This window comes from Protopterus annectens, chromosome 8.part0, assembly GCF_019279795.1.
Source record: "Protopterus annectens isolate FY-2018-M chromosome 8.part0, PAN1.0, whole genome shotgun sequence".
Taxonomy (NCBI): Eukaryota; Metazoa; Chordata; order Ceratodontiformes; family Protopteridae; genus Protopterus; species Protopterus annectens.
In genome coordinates, this window is record NC_056741.1 from 1,687,370,810 (window position 1) to 1,687,394,469 (window position 23,660).

A 23,660-nucleotide genomic window follows, 5' to 3' on the forward strand; every position below is an offset into this window, starting at 1 on the left:
ACAGGGAAAATGGGCGTGAAAATGCCCGATGACTGGCAGATGTTAATTTGCATGGTACTAAGGCTATCCAAATGCACAGTTAACCAGTAAGTAAATATTACATTTACTCTGTCTTTTCAGAGGGGCAAGCCCCCCTGCACCCCCCACCCCCTCCCCACTTGTTTACATCGCTACCAGTTTTGTAAAACACATTCAGCCAGTAAAATGTAACAGTCTGCACTGTACTGAGAACCTGTTTAGAGGTTTTGGACACCATGAATTTTGTGATGGTCCTACAACAGTTGTAAACACTGTGCTGAGCAGATTACCTCAGCCTGATTGAAATGTGAATTATGTGTAAAAATGTTGAGAAAACAAGCAAATAAAAACAAAAAAGCTACTCCTGTGCTGTCGCTGCACAAACAGTACCCATTTATCAATATTTATTTCAAGACAGAAATGAATATTCAGCAGATTCAAAAGAATTGTCAGCCTGGAGGTGTGGTCAGGGTGGGATTTGCTACTGCGTATCCCGTGAGGTACTTCTCTATCAGATCGATGATACCATTAGTAATCAGTGTGTTACATGGAAAGCATTCCTTACTATACTACACATGTGGTGGGCAAAGTCACAGTCAGTCTGCAATCCCAGGTTCATTACCACTTCATAGGTAGTTAGGGTATTGTTGCTGATTTGATACAGTGTGATGGAACATTCTTTGTGCTGAAGGTAATAATAATGGATTTATTTGCATTCAGTTTGAGACTGTGACTAGTACACCAGCTGTTGATCTGCATGAGACCCTCCTGGAGTATACTAATATCATTTGGGGATTCAATGATTCACCTAGTTTGCAGTCATCTTCAAACATGGGCAGCCATAACCCCTTTGCTTTGACCTGAACTTTTGAGAAGTATATATCAAACAGCAGAGGGCCCAGCACAGACTCCTGTGGCACCCTACTGGTAACAGGTCTGCTGGTTGATGTGGAGTCGCCCACTTTAATAGTGTATGTCCACTTTGTGAGACAGTTGGCAACCCATCTTATAACAAAGGGGGTTATATTCAGTGTGCTAAGTTCATCAATAATGCCTGAATGTGGGATTGCTTACAAATCTGTGCACACAGCATACCTCAACTTGGCAAAGGCTTTGAAAGCAATCCCACATTCAGGCATTATTGATGAATAATCATACTTTCAAAGAAATCTACCAGAACAAGCAGGATTGACCCTTCACGAAGCCGAATAGGGTAGGATCCAGGGTTTAGAGGTCACTTATGTCTTTATTTATGAGGTCCATAATGTTATTTTCTTTGGTTTTACAGATGAGGCTGGTCAGGCTTATGGGTCTGTAATTCCCTAGGTCTGTAGCTAGGCCACCTTTGTGGAGGGGAACAACTGTAGCTGTTCTCCATTCTGCAGGACAAAGCCTGTGATTAGGTTATGATTGAAAAGGGTACTTAGTGATGATGTTATGTCATATTTTACCCTGTTTAGAAGAGAGCCTGGGATATCATCTGCTCCCATAGAGGCTGTGTTTTTTGCCTTGGACAGGGCTTTGAGAAACTGCTCATCAGATATGTATGGTGATGGGGAAGTTTGAGGGAGGGCTTGTTTTAAGTTAGGAGAGGATAAAAGAGTGAAATTTTCTCCAGACCTATCTGCTAGCAGTTTTGCTATCTCTGTGGGGTCAGTGTGTGTGTGGTACCATTGGCTGCTAGTTCTGCATGTTTGGGTCCTACTTTTAGGTTACATACGTAGTTGTAAAAGGCCATATGGTTATCCTTGGCAGTACTTGCTAGGTTTCTCTCAAAGCAGCTCTTTGAGGATTTGATATGTTGTCTTATTTGCTAGTTGAGACTCAGGAGGGTGCATTCCCATTGTCAGGGCCTTGACTTTGTTTTCTTGGCTAGCAATGTTTTGCATTTATTGTAGAGTTTGTTGATGCTGGATGTCCATGGCAGCTTGTTTTTGCTTGGGCTGTTGTTTTGATTCTGTCTGGTACAGCCAAGTTTATACACTTATGCAAGTGATTGCATAGGGTTTTAGTGTAAGCTTCAGCATTGTTACCACTTTCAGCATGGGATGTGGCTTGGAATACATTTATACCCTCAGCTAGGAGTGTATAGTTTGCCTTGGTAAAGTTTTTTAATTTGATTTCACCCTTTGTGAGTTCTGGTGTTAGTGTCATTTCAAAACACCACCTCCTTTGGTTTTCACACATTCATTTTGCGGTCTAAAGGTATGGTAGGCATTGTAGCCTTGCAGGGCTGGGTTACTCTGAGGCCTTAAACCAGGTTCCTGTGATGGCACAGACATCTACATCTTCAAGTGATAGACGTGCTTCCAGAGAGTGCAGTTTTTGGTTTAATCTCCTAGCATTTAGCAGCATGACCCTTATATCATTGACATCCACATGGACTATGACTGAGTCATACTGGTACATGTGGTCCAATGACCTGAGTGTGTGTGTAATGAGGGTGTCATGATGGAGTCTTCAATGACTAGAACTTTGGATTCTGTGGTGGCTTGCCTTATGGGCTTAGAAGGAGAGGCTCCATGAGATGTGGCTGCATGTGTTGATGTGGGTGTTGTTTTTAAAGAGTGTGTTCTAAGTTGCTGAGGGTGTGCTGAGACTGTGAATCCCCTGCCGACTGGCTGTGCTTTTTGTGTTGTAACTGTTGGTGATGGTAGATAAAGGCTAAAATGATGTGCTAATAGCTTGTGTTTGTGTTGTACAGGATCCAATTTGCACACATTTAAAGATCAACACTTCTCTCATATTTAATATTTAATGAGATTGCTTGCTAAAGCTTAGGCCTATGCTTAGACAAATTTGGGTATGAATATGTGAGTAAATTACAACTGACCTAAGTAATACAATACTATTTATTTATTTTTATTTTATTTTAATCAGGCTGTACATAAGATACATAGACTTCTATTAGTAGTTTTCCCTACTGGTAGATATAACAAGGTCAGTAAAATGAAACTTTGATTAAGGTGTATCTTTTCTAAAGATAATTGCTAATCAATTTCATACATTCCACTATAACAGATTTTGGTTGTTATGTGTATTCCTGCCTGGATTCCAACATGTTTTTGCTTCACAATTTTTGGAGGAAATTAATTTCATGCATTTTTAAATCACTGTAAAAAATCCTGATAGGATCAGAAGAACTTAGTTAATGGCCAAAGAACCTTTTTAAGCCTAGCCATTCATGCCCCAATTTTCATAATTACAATTGCCTAGTACTAGAATGACTTTGGTATATAGGATAATTGGAGGTTACTAGGCTGTCGACGCAAAAGTCATTTCAAGCCTAGCCATTTCATTTCAGTGTAATACCAGAGATACTCTGGTCAGTTCCCAGGGACTGTATTTAGTAATGACTGCCCATGTCCAGGAGGATTGTGGACACTATCCATGGTAAAAAATTTACAGTACCCCATCCACTCATCTAGGTTCTTTTTGAAGAGTGTCGTAGAGGTGGTCTGCTGCACATCAATTGGAAGCCTCTTCCAAAGATGCAGCAGTCACTAGGAGACAAATCTGTCCCTCCAGCACATCCTATTCATGTCACAGGCTATATTTATGTCCCTGGAACAGGTAGCACTAGTGCTGTTTGATTTACAGATGTGTAGCAAGTTCATTAGGTTTGGGTTAGAGGTTGCTCTGTAAGCCAGGCATAAGTCTCCCCTAAGAAGTTTATATGATACAGAGTATAGTGACAGGGACTTTAGCTGGTCTTTATAAAAGGGAAGTGCTGGAGTCCCCTGATCTTCTTTGATAGAAACCTCTGAGATCTCTCCAATTGCCGCAGGTGCTTTGTACAGTACAGGCCAAAGGGAGCGTTATACTCACTTTCAATTATGGGCCTGAATACTGATGAGTATAAGGGGATTATGACCTCCTTTGCTCTAGAGGCAATGCTTTTGTTAGTCATGTGTGCTATGTAGAAAGCCTTCCTTACTACAGTAGACACATGGTGGTCAAAGTTAAGGTTGTAGTCCACTTGTGATCCCAGATCCCTTACCACTTCATTGGTACATAGGGTATTGTTAATTTGATAGTACTTGTGTGTGATGATATGAGGTAGTGCCATTTCTGGCAGGCAGAGAAGGGCAAAGTATGTGTAACATATAGAGCATAATTAGCTAGAGCTTTTGTAAATAATTTTATGTCATTTGACTTTCACACTGATCTGTGCAGATGTTTGTGTTAAAATATATTTGTAAAGTTGCTTGTTTTAAAATGCATCAGCTGTTGGTATTGCTGGACAAAGGCACAAATACTTGAATTCCAGACTGTGTTATATTTAACTAATCTTAGTCCAGCTGATTTTGAAAGCTCTGGGTGCGTCTTGCACCAGTGCCACGTGACAAAAGCTGATGTAATTCTGTAATGATGTCTCTAGATAGTAGTAAGGGATAGTTCGGACCTCTCACAGCAGCAGCAGTAACCATGGAAACTGAGAGGGAAAGATGTCTGACAGATATCTCACACATTCTCAGAGAGTTATCGCAGACATTCACAGAGTGACATTTCAGCCAGTCACAGAGGGGGAGACTCTTCATCTTGCCTTTGGAGTAATCAACTTAACATTTATCTTCTTGCCTTGTTTTAGTGAGTAATCAGGGAACAGTAATTCTTTATTGTAGTCAGGAAATATAGTGAAATTAGTTTAGCATTGTTTTCTGTATCTGTGAGACCTAACCAGCTGTGTTTTTTCTTATCTTTCCTGTGATGAAACCTCTGGTGATTATTGTAATTAAGTATCCTCTTAGTTATTGTTAAATGTTTTTATTACCTTTCATTGTGGCTGATCCTTTAGAGAATACTTTTAAGAGATTCAGAGTACTTATGTTTACTGTAGTGATAGTGTGGCCACTCCTGAAAGCCTTGCTGCTTTGGTCACACTTTACCATTTATTAACTGTACACAGTATAATTGGGCACCCTTATAGGAGCCTTTGTGTAGCTGACTGGTGGCAACAGTTACTCCAGAAGTTTGGGCAGAATGGGGCACAGCTGGTAAATTTGTGCCATCCTTTCCCGTGTGTGTGTGTGTGTGTGTGTGTGTGTGTGTGTGTGTGTGTGTGTGTGTGTGTGTGTGAAAGCTGACACACACACTTTGATATTTAGTTATTGGGACCAGGGGCGCAGTGCTTCAAGGTGTCAGGGTGGAGTTGTTAGGGGTCTGGAGAGGGAAAGTGAGTTCAACCCCAGAGCTGGAGTGTGTTCCCTGTGTGCTCTTAAGGGAAATTGTGTTTACTGTGGAGAGCTGTGTTTGGCAATACTGTGTATAATTATCTTTGCTCTTAGTGGCAGTCCTTCACTGGTGCTAGTGGTGGCATTGAGGCTCCTTGATTACTGGCCCAAAGTAAGAATTCTGTCACAGTTTTTACCAAAGGAAGTGATGATGATGATGATGATGATTTTTTTTTTGCATTCAGATAACTGTCATTGGTCTGCATAAGACCCTCTTGAAGTACACTGACATCATTTGGGGATTCAGTAATTGCACCTACTTTGCAGTCATCCACAAACTTGGTCAGCCACAGCCCATTAGTTTTGGCCTGAACTTCTGAACTTCTGAGAAGTATATATCTAACAGTAGGGAGCCCAGCACTGACCCTCGTGGCAACTCGTTGGTGACAGGTCTGTTGGTTGATGTAGAGTCGCCCACTTTGATAGTGTGTGACCAGTTTGTGATGCAGTTTGCAACCCATTTTATAATGAAGAGGTTGACATTTAGTTTGCTAAGTTTATCAGTAATGCCTGAGTGTGGTAGTGTGTCAAACACCTTTGCCAAATTGAGGTATGCTGTGTGCACAGATTTGCCTTCATCAATGGCCCTGGACACATGTTTGATGAAATCCACCAGGCTTAACAGGCAAGATCTGCCCTTGATTAAGCTGAACTGGGTTGTGTCCAGGGTTTGGAGGTCGCCTATGTATCATCATGATGAGGTCCATGATGATACATACATTCTCTGGCCTTATAGATGAGGCTGGTCAGACTTATGGGTCTATAATTCTCTGGGTCTGTTGCTAAGCCACCTTTGTGTAAGGGAATAACTGTCATGGTTCTCCATTCCATAGGAACAAAGCCTGTAGTTAGGCTATGATTAAATAGGGTACTTAATGGTGATGCTAGTTCATGTTTTAGTTTGTTTAGAAGACAGCTTCAGATGCCATCTGGTGCCATAGAGGCTGTGTTTTTTGCCTTAGACAAGACTTTAATGACATGCTCTTCAGGTATGTAGGGTGGGGGGAAGTTGGCAAGGTTTGTGATAAGTTTGAATGGGGTAAAGGAGTGAAATTTTCACCAAATCTGTCCGCTAGCAGGTTTGCTATCACTGCGGGATCAGTGTGTGATACCGTTAGTCACTAGCTTGGCACACTCTTGGGTATTACCTTTTAGGCTACATACATAGCTGTAAAACACCTTATGTTATCCTTGGCTATGATTGCTAAGTTTCTCTCAAAGTTACCCTTAAAGAATTTGAAATGTTGTCATATTTGCCTCTTGAGGCTGAGGAGGGCATATTTCCATTGTTGGGGCTTCACCTTAGTTTTCTTAGACAACAATTTTTGCATTTGTTGTAAAGCTTGTTGATGCTGGATATCCACCAAGATGGCTTTTTTTTTCTTGGGGCTCTGGCTTTGATTTTGACAGGAACAGCTGAATCTATACACTTATACAAGTGATTGTACAGGGCTTCAATGTAAACTTTGGTGTAGCTGCCACTTCCAGCTGGGGGTGGGGCTTGGAATAGATTTATACCTTCCCCTAGGAGGGTATAGTTTGCTTTGGTAAAGTTTTTTAGTCTGACTTCACCCTTTGTGAGTTCTGGTATTAGTGCCAGGTTGAAGGAGACTGATTTGTGGTCAGATTTAACTAAAGATGTCCCGATAGTTGCAGTGGTGCATCTATCTGTCATGTTAGTGAGAACCAGCTCTAATATGTTTGTTTCTCTGGTTGGGGTTTGAACAATGTGTTCCAGGACATTTGAGTTAGCAAAGTCAAGTAACTTTTGCGCAAGTGAGTTAGGGCAGGAGAAGGTTTCCCTGTTGATGGTGAGATAACCAAAATCCCACATGACCAGTATATTTGGCTGTATTTGCATTGACTCCAGTTTGGTCAAGTATGCCTCATGTGCATTATGATTCATGGAGTGGTATCTATAACTAGCTATGACTTGAATGGGATTCGTACCATAGTAATCTGAACTTGGAGTAAATCCATGGAGCTGTTCAGTCTATGCCTGTGCCTTAGGGTGTCTGCAAACTGCTTCTGTCCATAAAGGCCACAGCTGGCAAGCCAGGGGTGAATTTACAATTTCCCATCTACTGGTCCAAATTGCATTTGAATAGGATTAGAGAACAGCGCTGTTTCACATGAATGGAGAGACTGTTCCAGAGAAGGGTAATCTCTGAGACACATACCTGCCCCTCCAACATGTTTTGCTTATGTCACAGATGAGGTTTAGATCCTTAGATCAGGTGATTTGAATGCTGTTTGTTTTCTGAATATATAGCAGATTAATGAGAACTGGATGGGTAAATGACTTGCAGGGTAGACATAGATCACCCCTCAGTAATCTGTAGGAGACTCAGTACAGGGACAGGGCTTTGATGTGGTCCAGATATTACTTACACCCTGTATTCTTTTAATGAGGAACTTGTGTGGCCACTCTAGCTGAAGGGTGCACTGTACTATATTACTGGTCTAATGAGAGCTGAGTATAGTGGGGCTATGATCTCTTTAGATCAGGATGCCCTGCCCTTACTTATAAGTTGCGCCAGATAGAAGGATTTTCTCACTAACATGGCACATAGTGATTAAAGTTCAGGTTACTGTCAATAACAGTTACCAAGTCCCTTATCACTGGGTCGAGAGAGTTATCAATGTTGTAATTTGCAGGGGTAATAATTTTCCTAAATGGTATAATAATTCATTTTTGCACTCATTAATAAGTTTTAAGCCATGGCTTGGCACCAATTATTTGTCTGTCAGAACCTCCTCAAGGATATCTACATCTTGGGGCATTCATTGATTGCACCCAGCTTGCAGTCATCTGGTTAGCCAAAGGCCCTCCACATTTGCCTTGAGTTCAAAGAAGTATATTCCAAACAGGGGAGGTCCCAGTATGAGCCCTGTGGGGGACCATTAGTAACATGCCTATTGGTGGAGGTGGATTCCCCAACCTTAACTTAATGTGTCCTATATGTGAGCCATTTGGTTATCCATTAGTCACATAGGGATCTATTCTTAAATTACTGAGTCTCTATAAAATACCCAAGTGAGGTATCATGGCAAATGCCTGTGCCAGGTTGAGGTAGGCAGTGTGCATGATTTTCCCTTCATCCATGGCTCGAGTGACCTTCTTGAAGACTTCTTCATCAGGTTTAATAAGCATTGACTGCCCTTGACTAAACCAAACAGGGATCGGTCCAGTTTTACTTAAGATTTCCTATGTCTCTGTTCATCAGGTCCATGATAATTCTATCCATGACCATGCATGTAAGATTAGACAAACTTAGGGGTCTGTAGTTCCCTAGGTCAGTTGATAGTTCACCTTTGTTTAGTAGGATGACAGTTGCAGTCCACCATTCCCTAGGGATGAAGTCTGCCTGGAGGCTGTAGTTGAACAGATTCTAGTGGGATTGACAGTCATGTTTCAAGCTATATAGAAGGCATCCATGGATATTATTAGAGCCCACTGATGCAGTCTTTTTTAGATGTGGAGAGTGCAGTGAGGACCTATTCTTTAGTGATAGCTGGAAGAAAAATGTTAGAGGGTATTTCTTGAGGAGTAACCAGTCATCTCAGAGTCATATGGATTCTGTCTTCTGCTTGTACCTTATTGTTCTTGTTAACACCTTTGAGTAAAGGCACTGCTCAGTACTCTTTTATTTTGGACTTTGGTAACTACTTCAGCCAATTAAATGTTTCTGTCAAGACTTTTCTCTCTATACTTAGAGTTTGAGAGGTTTGCTTTCACTTGTAACTGAAATGCCACAAATTCACAAGAAAGTAATGTTTGGATATATATTCATATTGAATATTCAGGCATTTTTTTTTTCAAAGTAAAACTAGCCAGTGCAATTTTAAGTTACTTTCCCACATACATACATACATGCATACATATATACATACATACATAAATAAGTAAACAGACACATTCCATGTGAAATTGTGGTTTCATTTATTTTACAAAATAACTTAACAAGCAGACAGGTTTCATATGAAGTCAGGGTTTTATTTATTTATTTGACTATTTTACAACTAATGACATATCTAGGCATACACAGCTATTTTTGATATAATGTAATAGTTTAACAGTGAAACAGTTTAAATTGCAACTGAGAGCAAATGTGATACTTTGTTGCAAACAGACCATTTGCTGATCAGTCATGACAATGCTAAACATCTGTAGTATACACTCATTAGTTTAAGGAATTCCATTGCACCTAAACCTAAAAAAAATTAAAATGGAGGCTTCCTTGTAAATGTAACATAGCCACTCGAGTACATGTCTTATTTATGGTTACACATTTTACATACATGTATATAAATTAAAATGTTTAGGCATGGAGAATACTACTCTTTTAGCTTGTAAATGTACCAGAACAGTCATTTTCATATACGCGAAGGCAACATTCTAAAATAATTCAACAGTAGGGCTACCTTAATATAATTAGAAATATTATTCCACTTGTCAGCTAGTCTTAGAGAGAACAAGTTACTATATCTCTCTGTAAAGATAATTGAAGGCTGCCAGCCTAGCCAGATAGAATTAATATTTGTAAACATTAATATAAGCCACAGGCTTGTTCTTTTAAATGGAAGAAAATGGTGTTAAATGTTGAACTTCAAAAATGTAACCACATTGCACTCTGCTGGAGAAATGCTGATAAGTCAAACATTGCATAATTGTTTGATCTCAAAGCTTGGAGCCGAGATGTCTGGATGATGGAATTCTTCCATTGTTTTGAGACCAGAGTTAATTGCTAGAATTTGCATGTATAATGTCTTTTATTGCTATAGCTTACTGACCAGGTACAAGATCAAAAGGGCTGATAAACTCTGAGTTTCTGTTAGCCTGGAAACCAGAGGAAAAATGGTGTAATCTGAAATGAGTCAGTAGTACTGTGTTATCAATTTAAGGACAGAGAAACTCAAGAGAATTTTGCATTTGTCTTCAGAACATCCAATTCACCAGCACTCTGCCTGTGTCTGTATGTAAGTAGGACCTTAGACTTTAGTGTCTCTCTTAGATATAGCTAGGAAATATGAAGATTAGACTAGTTTTCTGTGTTGATGTCAGAACTATTCTACTGCATTATTTTAAGCATTTTCCTGTGATCTCTGAACTCTCGACTAGCACTGTGTAGTAAGAAGTATTGTCTTGTGTTATTATTTATTATTAAATATTTTTAAACCTTTCAACTGTGGCTGTTTTATGTAGAGATAATTAAAGCTCTAGAGTACATTGCATGTATATAGTGATACTATACAAAGCCACTCCAATAGTCTTGCTGTTCAGTCACACTTACCAGTTGGATAATAATATTGCACAGTAATAATTGGACACCCTTTAGTAAAGGCCTTTTTAGTAGCTGATAAGTAAGAGTCCTGGTGGCAGTAATTACTACCTCATAGCCTGGACAGAAGGGGCACAGCTAGTGAACCTGTGCCAGCCTTTCCCAGGAGTGTCTGTGTGTTTGTATATAAATCATATCTCAAAGTGTGTATGTGTGTCAGCTACTAGGGCAGGGACACGAAGCACAGGTTGGACAGAGGGAGTGCTAGGAGGGCTTGGCTTGAGACCCTGGCTAAGGACCCCACTCTATAGCTGTTCCAGTGGGGAGTCTTTTTGGGGATCTGGAGAGAAAGGGAGAAACCAGACTGACTGTGATCTCTGTGTGCTCTTAAGGGAAATTGTACTTTACTGTGTGTGTATTTGTTATCCTTCCCAATGTGGATGCCCCTCACTGGTGTTAGTGGTGAGGATTGAGGCTCCTTGATTGCTGGGCCAGTGAACGGGCATCACACTCTCATTACTGTATCAGCTCCTGGGCAAATTATCTAAATATTCTCTATTACTCTTTGATAACTCCAAACATTCCTAGAGGTAGTTGTCTTTGATTACTCTCTACTTAAGTCTCTACTTAAATATCAATATGAGATGGAGTGAAAAGTTCAAATATTTCAGTTGTTTGAAATAACTTAAACTTTCACATCTATGAATGCCCTTGGTATATTTTGCTGTGCCCTTTCCAATTTACTCATGCTAATTTCATGATAAGATTTCTAAAGTATTATTCTATACTCTAACTGGGCTCTAATGTAACTTAGAATCCATCATTTCTGATGTCCTAGACTTTATTAATCTTTTTATTTTTTACAGCCTATAGTTTTAAAAAATGATTAACCAATTTGCTGATATGATCAGAAAAAAAACTCAAAGCTGGATCTACCCATATACCCAGGTTCTTAAATTAATCCACACTGTAAATCACTGTGTGCTATATTACTCACCTTTCAATAAAATGTCAATCAAATCTCATAGGTATGTTTTCAGTCCTACCATTTCTTATTATGTATGTGTGTAATTTTCCTGGTCTTGTCTCACTGTATGTGGAATTTGTCTGTCCAGTTTTATTATTTTGGTCTTCAAAGTCATACCTCTCAACTGTATAGATTTTTGCAGAATGTCAAGGTCTTTGCCTTATATTTTTGGTCCATTTTTCATAAAATTGTGGTTTTCTAGCAAATTAGTGGCAGATCATTAAAGACTAAAGTTAGAAAATAATGACAGACATTTGAGTTTCAGACTTCATACCCTACAGAAAATTCATGCTAATGCAAAACCTGTTATTCTATCAACTTTCTAAGTTTGTAAGAGCAATAATTAAAAAAATTCTCCCTATTTTTGGGCCTTTGTGCCACTTTTATTTATGGCTTTGTCCAGATTTCTTGCTCCAACACATTGAGAGGTGTATGCTCAAAGTTATAGTTATAGTTTGCCTTCACTTCTGTTTCTTATATTTTTATCTATCATCTTGCTTGAAACCACTTCTGCATTTTGCCAAACTGTTTGACATTCATTCAGAAAGTGGTATAATACTTTATTCTATTTTATGTTTTCTGTTGGTGTCTTGTACTGTGAAGGTTAGGTTGTGACAAAGAAGTGTCAGTCAAGCAGTCCACCTACATGTTTACCAAACTGAAATTAATATGTAAACAAACAAATAACTGAATAATGTGATTTCATACAGTGATTATGTTTAATTTGTGGAGACTTAGAGACTATAATACAAATCCATTTGTTTGAATTTTTTATTAAAATGCACAATGAAATGTTTGTTTACAGGTACTACGTAATCTGTTTACATTGTTTTTACTCTTCAAGGACATAAAACACAGTAGGAGGATATTCAGAAATTAAAAATAGCATACTGTGTAAGGCTAAACTTTGCAATATGTGTTATCATGTAAAGCATATCCAATTCAAAAATACCTGTAGCACAATCATGGGAGTATGAATTTTTGTGTGGTCATCTGTATATACATTCATAAGTACCACATTTGTGGGTGAATGTGAAAATATTTTATTTTGGTATGTGCAAGTATGGATGTAATGATAACCATGTCTGTTAATTATAAGATGTATACATATGTAAGTAAATTGCCAATGTGCATACATACACATAGGCCTATGCATGTGCACTACTCAGGCTAAAAGTATAAAGATTTGCATATTTGCATGCATGTATATATATATATATATATATATATATATATATATACACATTTGTATGTATGTGTATATAATTATACATTGAGATATGTATATACCTATGCAGGTCCAAAGGGATTCACAAGTTATGTTTTATATTTGCCATTACTTTTTTTATTTAGATGATTTAGGCAGCGTTAATGATAATCACCATGATAATCACCAATGAGTTTGTTTGATGGTTTGTTTTTTCAAACAAATTCATTGTTGAGTAATCATTTTGTGTGTGTGTGTGTGTGTGCGTGTGTGTGTGTGTGTGTGTGTGTGTGTGTGTGTGTGTGTGTGTGTGTGTGTGTGTGTACACACACACACACACACACACATATACACACATGTTATTGATTAAATTTAGAGAAAGTGACAAAAATGTGGGAGTGGCTAAAACAGTGCAATACAAGAAGAGTACAGGAAGGTGATACAGGCTAGTCACCACCCAGATGTACTAAAAGTATAATTCCATGTTGTAATAACAGCATAACTAATTCTGCATTTAGGAAAACGAATTGACAGAAAACTATGTGTACAGTGTATGAATATTGTACTCCCTGGCCTAATATTATTGCATTGTATAATAAGTCACTATGGCTATGTTGCCCCTTAATATTAGATGGTGAGTTAGTGACACTACAAGCCCTTGAAGTCAGCCTCAATATCAGAAAACTAAATATCAAAGACAAGTGGTCCTTGAAACTGATCAGTAGGGGATACCACAGGTGAATACTCTTTTTGAAGAGAGCATGCCTCCTATCTAATAGACTTTTGTATGACCATTAATTAGCCAGTTTGTTATCTAGCAGGTAACATGAGAGTGTACATTTAGTTTGCTTATCTTATTGATTTTGCCAGAATGTAGTGTGGTAATTATACACACACACACACACACACACACACACACACACACACACACACACACACACACACACACACATAAAATAAACACATACTCAGACACACATTTACTTAGTTGCGGGATTTATTTCCATATTGGTAACTGGGTAAGTAGTCTGGTCAGCAATGCATCTTGGCCACAACAAAGAAATCTTTGAGAAAATGAAGAAAATTACAATAGTAACTGTGATGATTGGGGAGAGATGGGTGAAGGCTGCCAGCCTAGTCAAATATAATTTGATACATAATTCTATCAGCTGTATAAATAAATGTAAAATACGGGCATGTTTTCTTGATAATAAATGTAAAATACAGGCATGTTTCTTGAATGTAAAGAATACTGTGAAATTTGGAACTGCAAAATATGTGACAACATTGCACTATGATGGCCCAGTGAAGCATGTTGTGACACTTTCATGTTAGAATTTGGCTCCACTGAGGCTGGTTGAAGGTTTCATGCCCATTGTTTTAAGGCTAAATTTTATGACCAGAATTTAGATGTGGAAAGTGCTTTATTGCTCTAGTTTCTGCTAGAATATACATGTGAAATGTCTTCTATTATTGTAAATTTCTGTGAGGGGGTTTGATTGCTAAATAATGCAGTTTGTTTGCCTGGGAAAACCTGAGTGTCAAAATGATGTAATTTGGGGAGGGACCCAGCAAACATGTTTGTTAGTAATGTTCAAATACTATTTCTCAGAAGAGACTGGAAGCATTTTGACTTTGGGCATCCAACTTACCAGCACTCTGCCTTATGCTCACATGTAAGTTTTAGCACTGTGATTTCTTGTAGGAATAGTTAAAGCTAGTAAAGATTAATTAGGTATTTTACTTTGAAATCAGACCTGTCCTACTGTATTATTTTAAGTTTCTGTGTGATCTCTGAACTCTTAGATATTTCTGTGGTGTAGTAGTTTTGACTTGTGTTTTAATTATTTTTTATTAAATATTTTTAAAACCTTCTACCTGTGGCTGATTTGTGTAGAGATAAGCTCTAGGGTACATTGCATATTTATAGAGGTTATTGCAATGGGCCACTCTAAAGTAAGCCTTAACTGTTAGTCATACTACCATTGGATATTAATATTGCACAATAATAATTGGACACCCTTTTAAGAGTCTTTTAGTAGCTGATATTATTAACTGGGTGGTGGCAGTAATTACTACTGTATACTGGGTAAAGAGGCACAGTTGGAGAATATGTGCCGGTCTTTACCAGGAGTGTTTATTAAGTTGTATAAATACTTATCTCAAAGTGTGTGTGTGTGTGTGTGTGTGTGTGTGTGTGTGTGTGTGTTGTGTCAGCTACTCGGCAGGGACACGAAGCACTGGTTGGACAGAGAGGGTACTGGAGGTTTTAACTTGCCCATTTAGGCTGAGACCTGGACCCTACAGCTGTGCCAGTGGGGAGTCTTATTGGGAACCTGGTGAGCAAGGGAGCAACCAGCCCCAGACTGACTGTGATCTCTTTGTGCACTTAAGGGAAATTATACTTTACTGTGTGTATTAATTATCCTTTCCTCTTCTATGAGACAACCTCTCTGGGGTTAGTGGTGAGGACCGAGGCTCCTTGATTGCTGGGCCAGGGCACAGTCATCACAGTAACCTTGAAGTGCACTTCTAAAACAGGTATATGCACTGCATACATAGTTTCATAGGTTCATAGGTTCATAGATTAGTACTAGGCTAACTGCCCTTGTGAGCCATTTTAAGCCTAGCCAATTATCCCCTGTGAGATTCAAACCCTGGACCTTGTGTTTGCAAGGTAAACACCTTAACCATTAGGCCACCCTCCCAACCCTCAATAAAAGACTTGCAGTATCAGATATGTAACAAATACAGAATTTATAGATATTCAAGAATGCGTTGAATTGCAAGTCTGTCACTAAAACGTGTAGAGACTAGTGGTTTCAAACCACATGAATATAAACAGATTATGTGTTACATACATACATGTGCACATACATAGACAAATAGGTACTATAACTTGTCAAAATATAGGGTCATCGATGGCATGAGATTTGGGTTGCAGAACTTAATTTTTACTGCCTTAGTAAAAAAAGTACCCCTGTAACTACCCACTTCAATATACTAGGAATGGTACTGAAAAGTATATGGGGAAATGTGCAGACTGCATTTGCCTCAACTTTCAAACGCTAAGTCAGTGTAAACTAACTGTATGTCAGTCAGACATTCAGGAAAGGCATGAAAGCTCAACACATTTTACCATAATGAATGTTAGTTAAAATGAGAAAAGAACTTCAGTTAGATAGAATCAGCATTAGACAGTTATACTGTGATTTCTGAAGGACAACATGCAGCATCAGCTAATGAGAAAATTATTAAATTCAGGTCCAAAGCGGTGTGACATTTTTTGAGAAAAGGTGCAAAATATTTTAACACACAACACTAATAACAGACCACATGAAAAATAATTACCAGTGGTGTGAAAAAGATTTGTAGCAGCAAGCATGAAACAAACATATTGCCCAGGCTTAAATAATTCGACAAAGTTGTGTAAGACATCATCTCTAGCTGAGTAAAATCCAGTCATTCCACAAATCTACTTGTCCATGGGTGAGTGGAAGGAAAATGCAAAAGGACAACTTCAACTGTAAACTTTTAGCACTTTCTACCATCCCCCGCTGAGAGTTTGTGTAATCTGACCTGCAGTATGCTAACTAGGCAGTTTGAAAAGCTTGCCTCTTGGTGAATATGTGACTTACACAGTACTAAAATGTAAACAAACTGGTCTAGGAAAAAATCTGGGATAATGCCCCTTTAATCAGTATGCTGGTAGTATGAAGAGGAGAGGAAATAAAGGTTGGCTGATAGACAGCAAGCTGAGGGAACACAGTTAAGGAGTCAGCAGCAAGGAAGAAATATTTTGAAAATGTTCCACACTCTTCATTGTTGAAATTAATATTACCATAAAAAAGGACTAATTGCTTAAATTGTACGTTTAGAAGTTTACAGTTGGAGAATTCCTATTTTTACGAAAGTTTACATGTAAAATGTGTTCCAAAAGGGTTTAGAACATATTTCACCCATTACTGCATATGGCCTATAGCGTTTCCTTTAAGAAAATTGCACTGTAGCAGTATTCTGGGGATAGGGGATGAATGAACTACTTTAACAAATTACTTATTAAGATACATTCATCACAGTAATTGTTTTGTTTTATTTCTAAAATGCTCATATTATGATTATAATATAAACCCAGAATTAATTAATGTTAATGTTTTTGTTCAGGTAGTCAACAGTTTGTTAAATAACTAAATACAGGCAAAATTATTTTACATTATACCATGACCCCCCCCCCCCAAAACGTGCACACTGATTGGCCAGTGTGCACATTGTAAATCGAGTTATACTAATGGAAAAAGGTCCGGTCGCCCGGACATTTTTCCATTAGTATAACTCTACTTTTAAAACACTGTCTCGCTATGTTAAATGGGTTTAACATAGTGAGACAGCTTTAAAATAAGCAACGGAGATCTCCATTGCTTATTTTAAAGCTGTCTCGCTATGCTAAACCCATTTAACATAGCGAACAGGTTTAAACAACGGAGAAAGCAAGATCTCCGTTGCTTTTTTTACTGTTTCGCTATGTTAAATGGGTTTAACATAGCGAGACAGTTTTAAAATAAGCAATGGACATCTCCGTTGCTTATTTTAAAACTGTCTCGCTATGTTAAACCCATTTAACATAGCTTAAATAAAAAAGCAACAGAGATCTTGCTTTCTCCGTTGCTTTTGCCCACAGCTCTGATGTACTGCGCAGGCGCGCAGTACATCAGAACTACCGCGGATGCCAGACATCTGCGGAAGGGCAGTAAACAGGCATTATACTATGCCATTATTTAAGAAAAGTAATAGTTTCTTTTCTTAAATAATGTCATGTATAATAGCAATAACCACTTCTGGGTGTGGGAAATGCTGTATTTACCCATGGTAGGCTTTGTTTGGTCCCTCGGGCTTCGCCCTCGGGACCAAACCATGCCAACCGTGGGTAAATCCAGCATTACCCACACCCAGGCGTGGGTTATTGCAATAGTATCTACCCAACTAGTAATATTACCACAGTCATTCTTCCCTTCATACAACCTGCATAAGAGTTCAGACAGCAAGTCATTGAAATAGATTCATTAGACTAATTGTAGTATAATTACTTTTAATCTATACATTTTGCATATATGTACTAAAGAAATTGTAAGTGATACCATTTAGAATCATCACTGTCAGAAATAAAAGTGGTAACCACTGCAGCAAATCCAGATCTTTCCAATCTCTTCCCATGGTGACTGCAAAGGGTCACAGCTTAGCTAAAAAAAAATAATAATAATTAGAATTCTAGACTGAAATAAATGCAGTCAATTCATATTGGTTAATTAAATATTATACAAGAGCCTCCAAAATGTGTTACTGATTGTAGAATCTAATTGTCAAAATATACTACTACCAGCACTTCTAAAACTGCATTATAGTGTGAAAAACTCTGGCTAAAAAAAACTAAACATATTTGAGCTTACCACCATTACACAGCTGGGAACAGTTTCAAAAGAAAAAAAATGACTCAAAAATAGTATAATTAATAACAGTGTGCACTTTTCCCACACAGCTAGACAAACTGACATCAAGAAAACACAAAACGATATAAAAGTAAAAATGAAATGGTAATGAATAGTGAACACTACTCACTTCTCTGGTTTAGTTCTACATGGTATGACTAAAATTTATGCATTAACATGCATGTGCAGTATAGTCAAACTGCCACTTCCTCTTATGATCTTAACAAAAGAAAGCAGTGAACTCAAATATATCAGACAGTGCCTGTTGGTATAATTTCAAAAAAACACAAATTAAAGGTCATGCTGCTAAACACTAGGAGTCTAAACATGAAACTGCACTCATTGCAAGCATTCCTAACCCTGGAAAATGCTGACATCTGTGCAGTCACAGAAACCTAGTTCAAGGCTGCGGAGAGTACCCCAGCTTTACCTGGTTACTCATCCTATCATTCATTCAAACCCCAAATTGTGGGTAGTAAAGCCAAAAGAAGTGGAGTTTCAATATATATTAAAGACATACACCTCCAGGCTGGTCAAACAGTATGATGCACAGGAGACACTCAGGTGCAGTTAACTATTGACAAGACCCCAATACAAATCATAGCTAGTTACCAGCCCCCAAATCTGACCTAAGATGCCCAAACTGCCTATCTATGCCTTTTGAAATCTATCAGGATTCAACCCTTTACCCTGATCCTGGGTGATTTTAACTATCCAAACATAGACTGGAACAACTACTCTTGCCAGAACACAAATGTCCAGAGATTCCTGACTACTATATTTATAGTAGGTGATATTCATCCAAACCCAGGTCCAAACCCAAACCATGCCTCTATTCCAAACACTCCTCCCACCTCAGCCCCTCTAACTACTCCCCAAAAACAAATCTCCTTCTATTCTATTAATACCAGACGCATTCTCAACAAACTTAGTCAGTTCCATGCATGGATAGCAAGTCATACCCCTGATGTCATTGCAGTAACAGAAACATGGCTTAAACCCCACAACCTAGATAAAGATACCCTCCTCCCCAGCTATAACATGATTCGCCTGGACCGAATGAACAAAAAGGGTGGGGGAGTTGCCATAGTCTATTCTAGTAATCTCACTATTTCTCTCATCATGCATCCAAGGCCATCTTTCTCCCCTGCAGAAACACTGGCAGTTAACCTTAAACTAAACAACTACACTACAATCACTATAGTAGCCACCTACATTCCACCAGGTGAGCATATTCCAGTACTGGAAAACATTCTTTCCTATTTGTCCCTGAATATCCCAAATGAAACAATCCTCCTTGGTGACATGAACATCAATTGGCTAACCCTTAATAACCCTGGATCCACGCACACTATTGATCTGTATGGATTTACCCAGCTAATTACTAAGCCAACACACTTTAACAACACCCACACTACAAATACCCTCAGAGATTGGATACTTGTCTCAGCTCCATCCAAATATCACAATCCTGAAACTCTCCCTGATTCTCTGAGTGACCACTCACCCATAAAAGTGTTAAGATATACAAGTCACCTCCCAAAACCACACAATTTTTTTACTAGGCATAACCTCTCCAATTTTAACCCAGAAACTTTTTTAACACTCTAATATCCAGAGTAAACTGGGACTTCCTCACTCAGCTTCCCTTAGATGAGGCTGTTATTGCTTTCAACTCTACTTTTCTGGATATTGTTAACTCACTAGCCCCACCTCATAAAATCAGGACAAAAGCTAAAATATCTCCTTCGCTAACAAAAAACACAAGAACTCTCATGAAGTCTAGAGATAAGTCATGGAAAAAATGGCTACAGACAAAAAATCCTTATGATCTACAGAGATACAAAGAAAAAAGAAACCTGGTCAAAAGACCAATCAACAAAGACAAAAAATAATTCTACTATAACCCCCCTACAACACTAAAATCAGACCCAAACAAATTCTGGCACACAGTCAATCATATGCTCCATACAGGAAACCCTACCTCACCCAGCCCTACCCCAGCAGCCAACACCTTCAACATTTACTTTGTGGAATCAATATCCAATCTCTTTAGCTCAAATAGCTCCAATACAAAGAACCCAACAAACCCAGCTTTTTCAACAGCAACTCCTTCCAAAATCTTTTCTCTCAAGCCCATCCTCACAATACACATTTGTACCTTACTCTCCAAACTTAAACCCTGCTCTGTATCTGCAGATAACATCCCATCCTACTTTCTCCAGTCAGCTGCCCACTCACTTGCCTATCCTATCTCTATCCTCATAAACTGTTCCATCTCAGAATCTAAAGTCCCTTCCATCTGGAAACACTTCTATACTATACCTGTCCACAAAGGAGGTAACTCCAATGAAATCTCTAACTTTAGGCCTATTGCCATCCTCTCCCCTCTATCTAAAGTTCTTGAAAAGTGCATTCATACTCAAGTCATGGATCATCTCTCTCAGGAAAACCTACTTACACCTACTCAACATGAATTTCGACCAAAGTATAGTACCTATATGGCACTCCTATCCTTTTCAATACTATTTCCCTGGCCAGAGATGACCATAAACTTATCTCCTGTCTCTTCCTTGACCTCTCTAAGGCCTTTGATACCATCTCTCACTCTCTACTATTAAACAAACTGTCCAACCTCATTTTCTCTCCTGATACAGTGGCATGGTTTGAAAGCTATCTAAGAGATAGATTCCAATCTGTAAAATGGGTTACTGCTCTATCCACTCCACTACAAACACAAATGGGAGTCCCTCAAGGATCCATTTTAGGGCCATTACTTTTCAACATCTTCACAAACTTGCTGTATACCTCCTGCCCACTCTCCTCTATTATACAATATGTCGATGACACTACAGTCATAACTATAATTAACTCTCACTCAGAACTCTTAACAGCTACCCAGTCATCCTTTCACTCAGTCTAAACATGGCTGTCCAACAACCAACTCATCCTAAACCGTAAAAAATCAAAACTCCTACCCTCCCTAAAACAGCTAACCACATTAAGACCTAATTCACTATCCAGTCACTCAATGAGCTGAATCAAGCTCAAAACTCCTTGGTATTACAATCGATGACCAACTAAAATTCGATCTCCACATAAATAATTGTATTAGGAAAACCCACCTTAAGCTAGGTCTACTATATAGACATAACATATTTCTTACTCAGGAAGCCAGGATAGCCCTCACTCATGCCTATCTTCTTCCCTGCTTAACATATTGCTCTCAAATTCTTACTAACCTTAACTCCTCTCTCATTGCTAGACTTCAGACTACATATAACAAAGTAGCTAGATTCGCAACCCAACAACCCTACAGATCTCATCATTGTCCTATCATCTCCCACTATGCTCCTACAAGAAACCTCCATAGCTCTTCCCAAGACCTTCTAAAAATTTACAAGCCCAAATCTACAGCAGGAAAAAACATATATAACTACCACCCCTCTATTGAATGGAACAATCTTCCCCTTGAGATTCATACACAGGCACATCCCAAACAGTTTAAGCTAACACTAAAGGAATATTTCAATAAGAAATGGATCTGCCACTGCTCAAACCCTCCTTAAAAACTTCCCATTCTCAACTTTTCCTAAGCTATGTACTTCTCACTGTAATACTCATATAGATTCTGGTCATATTTGAAAAAAAAAAAATCACACACCTAATTTTTGTACTTTATATTCCTCTCAGCTTACCTAATATATGTACAACCAATTGTTATCTGTATGAGATTTTGCTGTATTCTACTTGTATAAAATCTGTATTGACTACTTAATATTATATTTGTATGTACTGGAGCTTTTCTCCCCGGGCCTCTGCTGAAAAAGGGCTTCGGCTCAGCAGACATTCCTAGTCAACAAATGTAAAATAAAATAAATAAATTCCTCAATTTTGTCAGTGCACATGCTTTGCAACAGCTAGTCAAAACCCCCACAAGAGGTGGTAATATCTTGGGCTTGGTATTAATCCACATGAGTAACCACTGCAGCCTCCCTGCAGTATCATAGTCCTTTGTAAGATCCGACCATAAAGCGGTCACATTTGAAGTCACCATCTCCTCCGACACCACTCTAGCTAGGATCAATCAAAACAACTTCTCCAGAGTTGATTACAGCCACCTGAGGGATGATATAAACAGCTTCACAGCCCCCTTCCCCTCTCTATGAACTGGCACCAATATCCAGAACTATACCAAATTACTATATAAACATGTATATAGATGCATGGAATCAGGAATACCTGAAAGGATTAAATCATCCTCCTCAAGGAAGAGTAAACCTGTCTGGTGGACATATGCAATAAACTCTATAACAAAAAAAAAAAAATTGCTGTCCAGGACCAAGAAGGAGCAGATGCCCAATTGGAAGCAATCTCTCCTTTGACTAAACAAGCAAATAAGAGCACTAGTGAAATCCTCCAAAGCAAACCTCGAGTCCAAATTGGCCACATCTACTAGAGATAATCATAAGGCCTTCTTCACATATGTTTGTAATCTCAAAAGTAGCACCCAGATCCGTTCAGAACTGGTGGTCAAGGGCAGCACATATACAAATGCCGTAGATATAGCAAACCTACTGGTTGACAGATTCAGTGAAAATTGTACCCGTCTGCCCCCCCATCAGTAAATCAGGAAATTCCCAGTAACTGACCCCTTCCCTTTATATCTAGGGATCAAGTCATCACTGCTCTCTCAAAGGCAAAAAATACAGCCTCCATGGGACCTGATAACATCCCATTCTACTTGATCGCAGGCAGGAACTTGCATCACCATTAGGCGGCCTATTCAACCAAAGCCTGAGTATCGGTTTTGTCCCAGCTGAGCAAAGGACAGTCACTGTCATCCCTTTACACAAAGGTGGAGCATCCATTGATCTGGGAAATTATAGACCCATCAGCCTAACTAGCCTGATTTGCAAAGCCATGGAATGGATTATCATGTACCTCATTACTAGGCTATTGGCCCTAGAGCCTATATAAGCCCAGCCAAATGGTACCCTGGCTTTTGCCAACCAAGAAAATTATTTTCCTGTGCCCCTGTCAAGCAGAGCCACAGAAGTGATCCCCAGGGTGAATTTCCTATCTCCCATCCAATCATCAAGATTTTTCTTGAAGAGTGCTAATGAGGAGCTTTGTTTGATATAGATAGGTAGTTCCAGAGTATGGGAAGACTCTGGGACAGGAACCTATCCCTCCAGCATGTTCTGTTTATTGTGGTGACAAGGTTTAGGTTCCTAGAGTGGGATTTCTTTAAGTTGAGCATGTCCAACAGCTCTGGCTTAGACATAGCTTTGTATGTTAGGCAGAGATTTCCTCTGAATAGGTGATATGCAACAGAGTAATGCTGGAGTTATTTTAGATGGTCTGCATAGGGCATCTGTTTGAGGCCAGTAATCTTCTTTGTGAGGT

At 38.8% G+C, this 23,660-nt stretch overlaps 1 protein-coding gene across 1 annotated transcript in view; it reads right to left on the reverse strand.

The window, feature by feature from the left end:
- The window catches only part of LOC122808532, a 1,295,413-nt gene that overhangs the window by 1,081,757 nt on the left and 189,996 nt on the right, over positions 1 to 23,660 (reverse strand). Inside the window, exon 2 of the mRNA XM_044079486.1 lies at positions 17,904 to 18,005. Coding sequence (XP_043935421.1) covers positions 17,904 to 17,979 — 76 coding nt within the window. The 5' untranslated portion in view covers positions 17,980 to 18,005. The remainder of the gene's footprint in view (positions 1 to 17,903; positions 18,006 to 23,660) is intronic.